Source organism: Physeter macrocephalus, chromosome 4, assembly GCF_002837175.3.
Source record: "Physeter macrocephalus isolate SW-GA chromosome 4, ASM283717v5, whole genome shotgun sequence".
NCBI classification, from domain to species: Eukaryota; Metazoa; Chordata; class Mammalia; order Artiodactyla; family Physeteridae; genus Physeter; species Physeter macrocephalus.
Genome location: NC_041217.1, coordinates 1,413,288 through 1,427,606, shown reverse-complemented (window position 1 = coordinate 1,427,606; position 14,319 = coordinate 1,413,288). Strand labels below are relative to the sequence as shown.

At 47.1% G+C, this 14,319-nt stretch overlaps 1 protein-coding gene across 7 annotated transcripts in view; it reads left to right on the top strand.

Annotated features, from left to right (window-relative positions):
• Window positions 1-14,319, top strand: part of CAMSAP2 (calmodulin regulated spectrin associated protein family member 2) — a 103,216-nt gene that overhangs the window by 79,522 nt on the left and 9,375 nt on the right. For 5 of the 7 annotated variants that reach the window (XR_008617000.1, XM_028488260.2, XM_028488262.2 and 2 more), the window contains 5 exons: window positions 4,706-4,799; window positions 6,828-6,912; window positions 9,705-9,787; window positions 10,062-10,131; window positions 10,447-12,634. Coding sequence is in view for 6 of the 7 variants with exons in the window: in XM_028488260.2 (XP_028344061.1) it covers window positions 4,706-4,799; window positions 6,828-6,912; window positions 9,705-9,787; window positions 10,062-10,131; window positions 10,447-12,634 (2,520 nt within the window). In the remaining variant the exon portion in view is untranslated. The remainder of the gene's footprint in view (window positions 1-4,705; window positions 4,800-6,827; window positions 6,913-9,704; window positions 9,788-10,061; window positions 10,132-10,446; window positions 12,635-14,319) is intronic. The other 2 variants (XM_024130658.2, XM_028488263.2) reach the window with 1 other exon arrangement.

Here is a 14,319-nt window from a genome sequence, read left to right as displayed (position 1 = left end):
TTTCCCCTTTGTTTGTTCAAGTTTGTTGAAAAAACATATAGCTAGGTACATCAACAGTATAGCTGCTTTAAGCTTACAAAATTAACTGTAATTTCAGGCAAAAGAACTCTTGAAAAAATAGTTTTTGTTTGATTTTTCTGCTGATTTTATTTTATTTTTTATTTTTAAAAAACGTACACCGTTAGCTACAGGTTTCTTTTATAGTACAAAGCTAAACTTAATGTCATAGGACAGAATTAAACCGTTGTTCTGATGTTGTTAGCAAAGTAGAGGATAAGCCGGTAAGCGGTTCTGGGTACTGGAGGGATGCTGCCGCCTGTGGGGGGCGTGCAGGAGGTGCGGCCGCTCTGGACGCTCAGCAGGACTGCGGACTCCGTCTGGGAAGAAGGGCCTTCAGGTCCCAGGACTGGAGGCAAAGCCTTGGGAAAGGAAGAGGGAAGGAGGTGTTACGGTCATCTGGAAATGAACCTTTTAGGCAGTAATCGCGTTTATGAGCCGTACACCTGTCCCTTTGCTCCAGGACGTCACACGACCTCTTAGCTTCGGGCCGTGGCTTAGCGCCCTACTTCAGGAAATGTTTACTGAGCGCCTCATAGTGTTCTAGGCGGTTGGGATAAATCAGCAGACAATACAAAGACACCCCCCCCCCCCGTCCTTTTAGGGCGTTCTTTCTAGTGGTGGAGACAGACGCGTGTCTCAGGCGTGATGGCTTCTGAGCTGCAGGTTCCAGAACTTCATGGTGGGAACGCTGCCTTGTTGTTAGCGGCAGCTGCAGCTGCAGAACTCCTTCACGGCTCTCATACGCCTGCCTGAAGTGAACACTTCTGTTTAAAGGCTTTAGGAATAAATGATCTCACAGTCGATGTGTCTGAAGTCTGAGGGGAACAGCTTTATGTCAGGCCTACCTGCATTTGCGATGCCCACCTCATAGAAGCTGCTGAAGGACCCCTCCCAGAGTAATGCTAGCGCCTTGTGATGCTTTAAATGCTTGTGCTTGGTCTCTCTCTTTTTCCTGTACCCGTTTCTCGTTTACCACAAGGCAGATTGACGGGGCCAGGGGTAACGGCGTTTCCAGAATAAGCCCCTGCCCCTGTTGACCAGAACAGTGCCCACCCCCACTGTCCAGCTCATCAGAAGAAAAACCTTGATTGATTTTGAATGTTTACACTTTGCCGTTTTTACCAAAATGGAAGTTAGGAGATATATTTATCTTAATACTTTTTCTGGCGCTTCCTATTAAAATTTTTAAATACTTTTACTGAGATCTCAAAGAAAAAAAATGACCTCATTAAATACATTGAGTTGTAAGGTTACCTTTGCTTAAGTTGTATACCTTGGACTTCCAGTAAATAACATATATCCCTGATGTGTAGATCAACTTAGTCTGGGCATGATCCAGATACAAAGACATTTTCTTAAATCAGGCACTTTAAAAATAGATAATCATCTGCAGAGAAGACTTTGGTCACTTTCTGTGTTCTCTGCTAAATTATTAGAACCACAGTTTTGACCTCAAATGAGTATTTTAAGACTCCAAGCCCGCAAGAGGTCGCTCGGTCCATGGTGCTGGCCACCTTGTCATTTGTTAACTTGAGTAACAACTGCTTGTGGCGAATAGGGAGTGGGCCCTCTTTTCCCCTCGTGGTGGACTTGTAAACTGGTGTGCTCTTTTTAGAGGGCAGACGGGCATTCTCTAACCACATTAAGGTGCACAGAAGGACGTGTAAGGATTGTTCGTGGTGGTGAAGAGTTGGCAGCAGTTCCCCTTGGGGGGGCCGCACTTGAGATGCCTTGCCAAGTAGCTGTTTGAAGGAGGCAGGGGTCTCTTACTGATGCGGAAAGCTCACTAGGAGTTATAAGTGCAGCGCGCAGGGAGCACACATTATATACGGCATGATGCAATTTACAGATATTTAAAAAATCCTTTCTCTGTTTGTATGCACATCTGCACACACACAGATGCGTGGGGAAAGGTCTGTAGAGAGAGAAACACAGAACTGTTAACAGTGGTTTCTTCTGAGTGCACTTTTAGGATTTGAGGGAGAGGAGTTAACGTGTACTTTTACTTTTTAGTCTATGTTCTGTATATTTGTATTCTTGGATATCATTTACAGTGTTTAAGAACGTTGATGTATAGCTTCATGACTGTCTTAACTGAAAGAAGGAAAGAAGAGCTCTTAAATGAAATTAATCTGGTACCGGTCCAGCAATATGGTGACAGATTTATTGCTGTTTCATCATCGTAAATTCAGAAAGAAATTCTCTTCATAAACTAGTCACTGGGAAAGTTATTTCTTACTATGCTGACATCTAGTGGCCAGACACAGTACAATTAGGTTATTAGGACAGCTGTCTTACCAAGGTGCTTAAAATAAATTTTTTCCAGCTTTACTGAGGTATAATTGACATGTAACGTTGTATAAGTTCAAGGTGTGCAGTGTGTCGATTCGACTCACTCACATACAGCAGAACGAGTATCACCATGGCATCAGTCAGCACCCGCATCACGCCACGTAATTACCATTTCTGTTGTGAACATTTAAGATCTACTCTTTCAGCAATTTTCATGTATATAATAGTTATCATTAACTATAATTATTAGATCCCCAGAACGTATTCATTTTATAATCGGGAGTTTGCCCCCTTGACCAGCACCCCCGCATTTCCCCTACCCCAGTCCCTGGGAACCACCGCTCTGTTCTCTGTCTCCGTGGGTCTGGCTTTTTCAGATTCCACGTGCACGTGGCGCCATACAGTGTTTGTTTCTCCGCCTGACTTATTTCACTTCACACAGTGCCCTCAAGATCCGTCTGTGTGGTTGCACATGGCAGACTTCCCTTGTTTCTCGTGGCCGCAGGTACACCACATCTTCATCCATTCGTCCGCTGGTGGACGCTCGGGTCGTTTCCATGTCTTGGCTGCAGTGAACATGGAAGTGCAGATATCTCTTCAAGAGATCTGTTTCCATTTCCTTTGCTTATGTACCCAGATAGGATTGCTGGATCATATGGTGGTTCTATTTTTAATTTTTGGAGGAATCTGCATACTGTTCTCCACAGTGGCTGCACCATTTTACATCCCCACCCGCAGTGCCCAGGGTTCCCTTTTCTCCACACCCTCATCAGCACTTGTTATCGCTTATCTTTTTGACGATGGCCATTCTGACCGGTGTGAGGTGGTATCTCCTTGTGGTTTTGATTTGCGTCTCCCTGATGATTAGTGATGTTGAGCTCCAGGGTTCTTAAGATAGTAATTAATTTCCTGTCAGCAGACAATTATGGGGTACTTAAACAGTGTTTTTCCAAGAGATATACATAGCTTTCAGTGAACTGTACTAGTAGAGCTGGAACCTAGCACCAATTCTTTAAATATAATTTTATACTTTGGTTTTAGAAAGTATACTATGAGATAAGTATAAAGAAAAACTATAAATCACAATCATCTTACTACCCAGAGATATTCCACATCAACATTTCGACGCTTTGCCAGTGACTGGCCTTTCTTATAATGTGTTTATTCATTCATTTATATGTTCATTCAATAAATATTTATTGGACATCTATTATGTACCAGGCACTGTCTTAAACACTGAAGATATAGTGGTGAGCACAGCTTTGTCCTTTTGACCATACAGTCTGATGGGTAAGATGAGGAACCCTGGAGAATATGGTATTAGATGAAGCTGGAGAAATTGAAGAGGGACCCAGTCAGGTACCCGCTTGTCAGCTATAGTCAGTCTCCCAAGGGCAAGGGCAAGCGGGGGAAGGGGCGTTGCATTTTGAAAAGTTTGGCTTCGTAAGCCGAAGAAGAAATGACTGTGTGCTAACCACGGGGCGGAAGCAGTTTGAGTGAGGGCAGTTACGATGCAGGTGGAGAGAAGTGGGTGGACTCCAGGGCTGTAGAGGCGCAGAACCCGCAGGCCTCGCCGGCGAATCGGGTATGAGGGGAGAGAGAGGCCGGCGTCGCGGTGACCCCCAGGTTTGCTTTGTGCACTGGGAAGGTGGCTGCCGTTCAGGGAAATCAGGGTGGGGTCTGATCAGACTTGTGGGGAGGACGACAGGCACAGTGAGAGAACTAGAAAGTGCGCGTGCAAGTGCAGTCGCGCCCTTGGGGGCCGCTCGATAGCTGGTGGGTGTGGGCGGCAGCTTTCGGACATCAGGAGTATCGAATGCTGCTGAGGGCTTGGGGGCAATGAAGACGAAAAAGTCTGTTTCCTTTAGTGACACAGACGTTGGTGACCTGAGCAAATGCTGGCTTAGAGCAAGGGCGCCTCAGTGCCAGACTGGAGTGGATTAGGGAGAGGAGGGCTGAGAGCAGGTTGTTGGGAGAGGCCGGTGTTACGGAAGTCTGAAGCGATGAGCAGGCCGGGTGGACGGAAGCCGGAGGATGAAGGATCGGGTGCCGGTTTCGGCTGCGTTCAGTGGCAGAGATCTGAGCACGTGTAAAAGCCAAGCAGGAAGGACTCAGCTGAGGAGAAGAATAAACATACAGGAGAAAGAAATATAATCGAGAATGGAAAGCTTCTGAGAAGGTAACACACAGCACAGCCTTAGGGATTATAAGCTTTATCATTTCTTTAAAAAAAAAATCACAGATTTTGATGGGTGAATGCTATTTCGAGCTGTGTTTTAATAGGTAACTCTCTGTCATTGCTTCTGGTCGGGCGTTACCTGCTTTCTCTCCTAACTTCTTGCCTCTCGCACAGAGTAACTACCTGGTGTTCATGGCGGAGCTCTTCTGGTGGTTTGAGGTCGTGAAGCCCTCCTTCGTCCAGCCCCGCGACGCTCGTCCGCAAGGAGGTGATCGGAGTTCCCGTAAACAAGCAGGATGGAGCGTTCAGATAGCCTCGCCTGCTTATTCTTTTACAGGGAAGCCTGTTGCTGTTTCCTAGTCTAGCCTTGATAAATTCTCTCTCAACGTTTAAAGCCATTAAATTCTCTGTGACAGACATGGTGTAGGGGAGGAAAAGGAGGTGGCGAGAATAGCCCTGCATTCCACGGCTTATGCTGTGGAACTTTTAGCTTTAACTGTTTTCCCACTTTCCTCTCTTTGCATCTTTTACCCCCATCCCTAGCTTTTGTTCCCTGTTAAGAGTCTGAGTTTTTAACATTGTTGCTCAGAAGCCACTCAAATTATGGCTCGGCTTTAATCTGTAATTTGAACTTGCCCTTAAACCATAAAGGGGCTTGTTACATTTGTTTTTAAACCTAGTAGGTTTTGTGATTGTTACAGTACCATGATCTGTTGATCGCTCATAATAAGGACACTGATAAGAAATAAAGGGGTGAGTTACTATAAAGATGTCTGGAAATGAAGAACCAAAAAAATCTTTCTATATTTTCCCTAAAGCAGAACAAATTCTCCATCGGCTTCCATTATAAAAGCAGAGTTTTCTTTCTGCGGGGAACCAACCCCACGCGGGAAGTGCAGACCCACTAGAGGACTCGCCTCCGCCGTAACTCTGGGTTCTTCCGCTGCCAGTGCCCTGCCCGACACCCGCTGGGCTTACTGTGCCTCCCGACGGGCCAGCTGCTTTCCCTGGTGCCACGTTCTTGTGTTTTCCCATATTTCTCCCCATCCCCACCCCTTCCCTCAAAAAATATTAAAGAAGAGAGAGAGATCAAGAAGGAGGGAAAAATACCTACTCGGGTGGCAGTGGGGGGTGACGCGACTCTGGTGAGTAGCATGAGCTCCCTTCAGCCAGCTGGCCCGCTGCGTCCCAGGCCAAATTCTGTAAAACATGCAGGGAATGAGTGTTTAACCTGTTGTGTCTCTGAGCTGCTTAGGGCAGAGCTGTCATGTAACGAGGCAGACCTAGAGAGCAGCTGAGGCCCTTCCCGAAGGCCACTGCATAAAGCCAGGTGCCTTCAGTAGTTCCCACGAACAATATTGTACAGTTTTCACCGCTGACATAGAGTTTTCATGTACGTTGCTTTGTATGATCTCATCTCTGAAGCCCACGATTCAAAATATTCAACAGCTGTTATATCAGGTCTCCAAAGCAAAAAATAAATGAGCGTTATTTACAAGAATGTAAACTGTACCAGTGGTTTTAATTACTAACCGATGAAATTCTTTCTCTAATTGATTACCAAAATGCCAACTATTTCACAGACGTAAAAGTGACCATGTGTAACTGAAGTTCTGTGAAAGCTTATAGCAAAATTAGACACTCGTTTATTTTTATTTTAAATACGTGTATTTACCTTATATTAAGCCTTTTTTTCCTCCCAGTTAGCCTTAGTCAAGTGGATTTTTAAAAATTCATTTTATTTATTTTTGGCCGCGTTGGGTCTTTGTTGCTACGCGCGGGCTTTCTCTAGTTGTGGCGAGCGGGGGCTACTCTTCGTTGTGGTGCGCGGGCTTCTCATTGCGGTGGCTTCTCTTGCTTCAGAGCACAGGCTCTAGGCGCGTGGGCTTCAGGAGTTGTGGCACGTGGGCTCAGTAGTTGTGGCTTGCGGGCTCTAGAGCGCAGGCTCAGTAGTTGTGGTGCACGGGCTTAGTTGCTCCGTGGCGTGTGGGATCTTCCCGGACCAGGGCTGAAACCTGTGTCCCCTGCATTGGCAGGCGGATTCTTAACCACTGTGCCACCAGGGAAGCCCCAATCAAGTGGATTTTTTAAGCCAGAACACTTCCAAGAACAGTTTAAAGAAAATTTGTCCTTTTGGAAATTATTTAAGGAGAAAACTAAATATGCTAAGATTTCTCTATAAGTAATAAGGAAAATTGCGGTTAAACTTAAACATTCATTTGTGGCTCATAATTCTTGAAGCAGTGTTGGAAACATGCTAACTATGTAATTCTGAGGTTTTTTTCCTTTCCTGTAGCTGAACCTGTGGACGATCTGCCCTCAGTTCCTGTCTTAACTGCTGCCCAGAGAAACGCCTTGGACAGCTCTGACTTCACCCCAAGGTAGAGTCCAGAACATCGATTCCATTCACTAAGGAAATCAAAATTTTATTACATTAGAGTTTTTAAAGTTTCAGTTGGACTTTGAACTAAAAAAGTTTCAATTAACTTACCCTATTAAAGCCTGTTTTAACATCACCGTAATTGAAATTTACACTGAAATGAATGTTTCATAAATGGGCTTTTATGAATCACACTGAAAAGTGGGGGAATATTGTCCGAAGGTCCAAATAATCAGCCTAAAACTAAACTTTTGCTGCATAACTTGTTTATAATTGAGATGATATGATGACTCTTAGGCCAGGGGGACATTTTTAAATTTTCAATTTTTAAATAATTTTTTAATTTTTGAGGCAGTTTTCCCTACTGTTTTGTTTGCTGGTTACTGTAGCTATTCATAGAGCACAGTGGAATATTTATTGTACTGTTGAATCTTTATCTAATGCTTTAGTTCTTAGTATCAGGAACTGAATTGGAAGCCAAGTAAACATTTAATAGCAGGATAATCCTGACTTCTGACCCAAGTATGTGATAGAGACATTAATTTGTTTAAAAATGTCTTTCAGCAGATCCTATAAGCACTTTTAATGCGTATTTATTAGAACCTAAAATGTGTCCTGTTACCTGATTTTTAAGTTTCAAACGGATGTATTTGGGGATTATTTTTTTTTTTTAGAAATTCAAGCAGATCTATTACAAATTATTAGTAAGAAATTGAAAGTTCTTTCTGCATGAAATATGAACTTGTACTGAAGCCGTCACCCCCTCCTCACATCTAAGAAGTTTCTCTCTCTACTGTGTGCTAATGAGCATGGACAGAACCCTTACAGTACTCTTACTGCCTTTGTAGGGCTTCTTAGCACTGTGAACTTCTGATCTCGCTAAGTATTTCCTTCAGATTAAGAAAGCATTTTCCTTCCCTTACCCTCTGATTTACTCCTCTAAATTTTCTTACTTCCACTAAGTTTTCTATTTCGTAACCACCCCTGAGATTTACCACAGAGAGATTAGGTTAGAATGTGGCTGATCTAGGAGCGTCTCTGTTTTATCCCGTCGGAAACTTCTTTGTACACGCTACTTCCTCAGTGCTTTCCTGGGTTGGTTAGATAGTGGCATTTCCTTCCCTGAAAATTCAGAAAACACTCAATATTCTAGGTCGTAACGCTTGTACTGTTAAATCTTTAAAACCTCTGAAGCTTTCCAGTTAAAGACTAGGTTATTCCATGATTATTTCTAGGGACTTGAGTGGACGATCTCCCACCTTTCTGACACTGGGAAATGTCTTAAGATCCTCTGGAAGACTCACCTCTTCTCTGTCTCTCAGATATCTGAGTGGCTACCTTTTTCCTTTCTCCCAGCAGAAGAACTTCCTATAACCAGACGGATGTCTGAATCCTCTTCCTTGAAGAGTCATTGTGTAATCCTTTCATTTCTGTGAGCTTCCATATGGTCCATTTGTAGTTCTCCCATTGTAGAACTTTTGGGGAAGGATTCAGGATTTCTGCTCTTCCTGCGAATAACGCAGCCACATCTACAAATGTCATCGCACCTGAATGGTGACCTTACGAGGAAAAAAAGCCAAAGGAAGAACACAGCAAAGCAAGACATTTGTCGCAGCTTCTGCCACACTTGGCTACTAACCTGGACGGGACTCACCCCACCTCAAAACCCGCTGTGCAGGCGTGAAGTAAGGCACCTGTCGGAAGGTGCAGCAGTTTAGCCATTACTTGGGGAAGAAGAAAAGAGTGAACCTATTTTACTAACTGAACTTGCACCTCTTCAGGATTATGCTCCTGTTGTAGATGTAGGAAGGGTAGAGGCTGTGGAAAGGCTGCTGGAGGGGGGATGAGAGAGACGGGCGGGACAGGGAGCAGCGTGGGCTCCTCGCCCTCGGGTTTCCCAGGAAACTACCGGGCACGCGAGTGAGGGGACGCTGATGTGCGGTGCAGGGGCGGGGGCTGTGGGAGCTGAGCGACAGCAAAGGTATGCACGTGCTCCGGGTGTTGTTGCTTTTGGAAAGCTCGTGAATTGAGCTTTCATTAAATAGGAAGAATGCAGCATTGTGGTTTACCCTTGTATCCTTTAGCTGCTTGTTCATCTTCGCAGTTTGCATTAGCCGAGAGGTAGTGTGGTCGCAGAGAGCTGCAGAGGTCACTGCGCCCTGCTCCCAGCTTATCCTCAGGGATGGGGTCGGGGTGCTTCGTTTCGCCTGCTACGAGGTAGGCCGTGGTGGACTGAAAACGTAGAAAAAGAAAAACTAAATTGTGGCCAAATGTCATCAGAAACTGAGAAGTAGACTGTGTAATCCGCTGCGTTAATTGGAACAGGGTAGAGTTAAATCAGAAAAAATGTAAGTGTTAAAGACGTACAGACAGGCCCGCGAGCAGGAGGTGCCAGGCTCTTTCACAAGGATGCATCATTCCTGTACTTTTAGAGATTGGGATTCGACCAGAATATTGCAAGTTGATGACTTTACTTTCTTTAATTCTCCGTTTTTCTATTTGTAAAATGAAAGTAATGTGCCGTATCTTATCTCACAAGGACGTTGAGCTGTACACGAAAGTAGTGTTTCAAGCTCTTGGGCTAAAAGACATAAAATACTTAGAGATACACATAATCAGCACCATTCTTTGGTTTAAACGCTATATTGTTTCCTTATTTTTTTTTTTCCCACTGAGGATGGAGAGTCAGGAGTGACAGTGTTGTTTCTGACTTCAGCTGTTGTATCTAAAATGTACGTGTGCAAAGAGCTGGACAGTTTATGACATTTGACTGACGTGTATTTTACGTTGCAGTGGGGAAGGAGCGGTGCTTACACACTCTCGTCCTCATTTGCCTTCCAGACACTCACGTCCCCCAGCTCATCCTTCAGCCTCAGGTGATGTATTTGAAAAAGCCTCGGAAAATGCCATTTAAGTGGTTAACTAGAAGATGACTGAGAATAAACGTAAATAAAAGTATCCAGTTCTTTTTTCTCAAAAGTGGGACATATGACACGCTAAAAGGGCTCTGTTTCTCTATGCTTGCTTTTCTTAACAAAATGGTCTTTATTTCTCCACATGTACTTGCCTTATGTGAAATCTGTTTCATTGTTGTAAGTTAAATTTTTTTTTTACGTGATTTCAATGACTTTTACTTTCATGCATTTGCAGGAGGAATAAGAAGGTCTTCATCTATGTCCTATGTTGACAGCTTCATAGGGACGTGGCCCAAGGAGAAAAGGTACACAGAGACTTACTTTTAGTGCACTCGCGTTCTCAAGAACTCCTCGTCCCCGGCCCCCCCGCCCTTGTTAGTCAGACTGCAATTTAATTAGTACCTGCATTTGACAAGGGCAACATGGGCGGATGATAGAGTGACCAAAGGGGCCAAATGTGACAGGTGGGCCGGCAGCCTTACCCTCGCCTTGAGGACAATGTGATGATGAGAAATGGGAAAGAAAGGAAGCATAACTTCAAATAACTGTTGTTGTTCAGTGATATCAGATTGTTTCCTTTCCGGGATTATTTAAAGATTTTCTCTTTGATTTTTTTCTAGATCATCAGTGCACGGCGTTTCATTTGATATTTCTTTTGATAAAGAAAGTAGTATACAGAGATCCACTCCAAACCGAGGAATCACTCGTTCTATTAGTAATGAAGGACTTACTCTGAACAACAGTCGTGTATCCAGGAACATTAGGAAAAATCTGTCCTTCAAGCCGGTAAATGGTGAGGAGGGAGCAGGAAGCATTGAAGAAGAACTTCACGTGGGTCCTCACGGCCACCTGGCGGCCTGCGTGCCCCGAAACACAAACGAACTGGATTGTAAGCAGAACATGCATCACAGGCTTCCGAATGGAGCTCTGCAGAACAGAGCGCTCCTCGATGAGTTTGGCAGTCAGGTCGGGACCCCCAGCATCGAAGAAGCGTTACAGATAATCCACGACACCGAGAAGCCTGCCCACACCCCTCGGCCGGACCAGCTTGCCAACGGCTTCTTCCTCCACAGCCAGGAGATGGGCGTCCTGAGCGCTGGCGTCCCGCGCAGCCAGTCCAGCCCCGAGGGCGTGGCGGACACGAAAGGTGCCTCGAGCCCCGTCACTGACAACACGGAGGCGGACACGGGGATCCACGTCCCTTCAGAGGACATTCCGGAAACTATGGACGAAGACTCTTCCCTGAGAGACTACACCGTGAGTCTGGACTCTGACGTGGACGACACGTCCAAATTCCTCCAGGACTACAACGCCCGAGAGGCCTTGAGCCCCTGTCCCAGCACCGTCAGCACCAAGTCCCAGCCCGGTAGCAGCACCTCCTCCAGTTCCGGCGTGAAGATGACCAGCTTTGCCGAACAGAAATTCAGGAAGCTGAATCACACCGACGGAAGAAGCAGCGGCAGCAGTTCTCAGAAGACCACGCCGGAGGGCTCGGAGCTCAACATCCCTCACGTGGTGGCCTGGGCGCAGACCGCAGAGGACACGGGCCTTCCGCACGGCCGGGACACCACGCAGCTGCTGGCCTCCGAGGTGGTGCATCTCAGGATGAAGCTGGAGGAGAAGCGGCGGGCCATCGAGGCCCAGAAGAAGAAGATGGAGGCCGCGTTCACCAAGCAGAGGCAGAAGATGGGGCGGACGGCCTTTCTCACCGTGGTGAAAAGGAAAGGGGACGGCCCCTCCCCGCCCCGGGAGGAGGCGGCCGGCGCGGAGGACGGGAAGGCGTACGCGGAGCGGCCGCCGGAGAAGGAGCCGCAGAAGGCGAACGGGCCGAGGAGCGGGTCCCCGGCGGACCCCAAGGAGGGCGCGGAGAGCCCCGTGGGCAGGTGGCCGCCGTCCCCGAGCGCGCCCGGCGACCCCGAGGGGCCGTGGAGCCCGGCCGGCCCCGCGGAGGAGCCACCGCAGGACGGCGAGCTGCTGGAGCACACGCGCTCCATCGAGAGGCTCAACGCCTCCCTGCTCGTCCTGCAGCGCGAGATGCAGCGCCTGGCGCTGCAGCAGGAGCTGCTGATGCACATGCGCGAGCAGCAGGCCTGGGTCATCTCCCCGCCCCCGCCCCCGCCCTCCCCCTCCCCGCACCGGCCGGCCCGCGCAGGGAAGCCCCACCGGCCGCCGGCCGACGGCCCCCGCCCCGCCCACGCGTCCCCGCAGCCGCAGCCCGCTGCCCGGAAGAGCGCCGCCCCCTCCGTCAAAGCTCAGAGGACTCCCAGGCCAAGTGAACTGAAACTCACGCCCTTGCACCGAACGCTGACGCCCCCTCGGTCTGTGGACAGCCTCCCTCGGCTCAGGAGGTTCTCCCCGAGTCAGGTCCCCATTCAGACCAGGTCCTTCGTGTGCCTGGGGGGCGGCGGAGAGCCGGAAGCCAAGGAGTCCAGACGCGAGGAGGAGGGGGGGGGGGAGGAGGAGGGGGAGGGGTCCGCGGGCCCTCGGGGGCAGCGCGGACACGTCCCGGAGGACGAGGACGAGGAGGCGCGGGCCCTGCCCTCTGCGGCTCCCGAGGGCCTGGCGCAGCCCGCCACGGAGACCGCGTGGCCCAGCCTGGGCGAGGACTGCGTGACTCATCCTGCAGAACCTCCTTCCAGACCCGCTTTCCCAGCTGCCCCTCCTAAAAGTGCTAATCTGATTGAAGTCTCTCTCTCAGATTTGAAAGCCCCTGAAAAGGCTGATGTGTCTGTTGAAAAATATGACGGAGAAAGTGATAAAGAGCAAGTTGATGACGACCAGAAAGTATGCTGTGGATTCTTCTTCAAGGTAAAGCTAACCCGCGTGGTCCTAGGCCTCTTCACTGGTGGGTGTTTTCAGTCGGCGCGCTTGCTTCTGTAGCAGCAGCCCTTCTCGTTACAGGTCTGCCATTAATCCTAAAATGTATTCTGGCCCGCCCCTTGTGGACCGCAGTTCTGTTCGGGCACATTGGTTTCTAGAACAGTCCTCCTTTCATCACATCGTGGTACAGGTTTAGACGTGCTGTTTTTGTCCCTCTGACTCTCTCTCACTTTCACCAAAGCCTTTTGAAAACCAAGCGATTCACACTCTTCCAAAAGATGTTCAGTGGCCACTTGGTCAAAAGCTCATAACTTGGCATTGCATGTGAGTCTGTTTTAGTTTATTTTCTTAATATTGACCATCTTCCCTTATACGTGTTGTTTTTTAAAAAAATCTTTTGAAAACTGACCAGACAGACTCTTGCAAGGTGAAACATTTAAAAGTATATAATTGGAGCAGTTGTCATTGAAATAGCTTCTCTAGAAGCGTTGGCGAAGGTGTAGCGTATGACCCCCTAACCTCAGGATCGGTGTTGGATATGACATATGTTTAAACAGCACTACAGACAACTAGCACAAATACTGAACAGTATCACCTCGTGATGGTTAAGATCTTGAAATTTATCATAGATATTAGAACCAGAAAAGCCTAATATTATTTTAAAATGTTTCTCCTGTCATCCCTTTTTTCATCTTTATATTTTTCCAGATTCCCTATAGGGAATAATATGGTTTTTTATAATCAGAAACATGTGTATGTGTGCTACTCATGTTTCTTTTTCTAGTTAAGGGACTAAAGTAGATAGTTTCTGATCCTGAATAGCTCCACAATTGGGAATATAGATGGAAAGACAGCACTCAGTGGCAACAGTTTATAATTTCGGGTTTTAAATGAAACGTACAGCAGTCCTATCGGGGTCAAAACCCGCGAATACTGAAGTGGTTACAATCGCTAGTTTTACTTAGGATCATTCAATATTGGAACCTGGTAACTTACTTTGAAGTTGGTCATAGAGAGGTGGCCCTCTCGGCCCTTTTTAATGTTTAGAAATTTGAATGTGGGTTTGTCTTGTCTCTTAACCGTGTAAAACTACTATTTTTTTTAATAGGCCGCTACTGTAGACAGTAATAGATGTGTTTAATATTAGAGACCTTGCTACCTCTGCTCCTGCAGAGAAAGGAGAACAGAGGGGCATCCTTGGGTGTAAAACGTACAGTCCACCTCTGCCCTCGTTTCCTCACTTCAGTTTTCACTGCCCCGTACTCCCCCCTGGGACCGTGGTCGTAGCTCATTCACGGGGCTCCCTGCCTCTGTCATGGTCCCATTCGTCACACTGCCACTTGGTAGCTAGCATAACTCGACGGAGTCTCTTAGAGTTGCCTGTTGGATAAACTTAAACCCCTCAGCATGTATTCAGGGGCCTTTCACAGACTGATCCAAGCCTGTTGGTCCACCCTCTCCCCCCATAACTCTGTTTGGGATGTTTTGTAAGACTAACTTCAGGCCTCATCTGTTTGCTGCAGCCTTTCATGATTCCTTGGGTAGATGTGAATATGTTCTCCTCCGTGTCTCTCGTACCCTAAACATCCTCACAGTAATGCTGCTGACCCAGAATTTCCAACTACCTTGTGATTTGCTTCTGTTACGATTCCTCTTAGACTGTGAACTCCTAG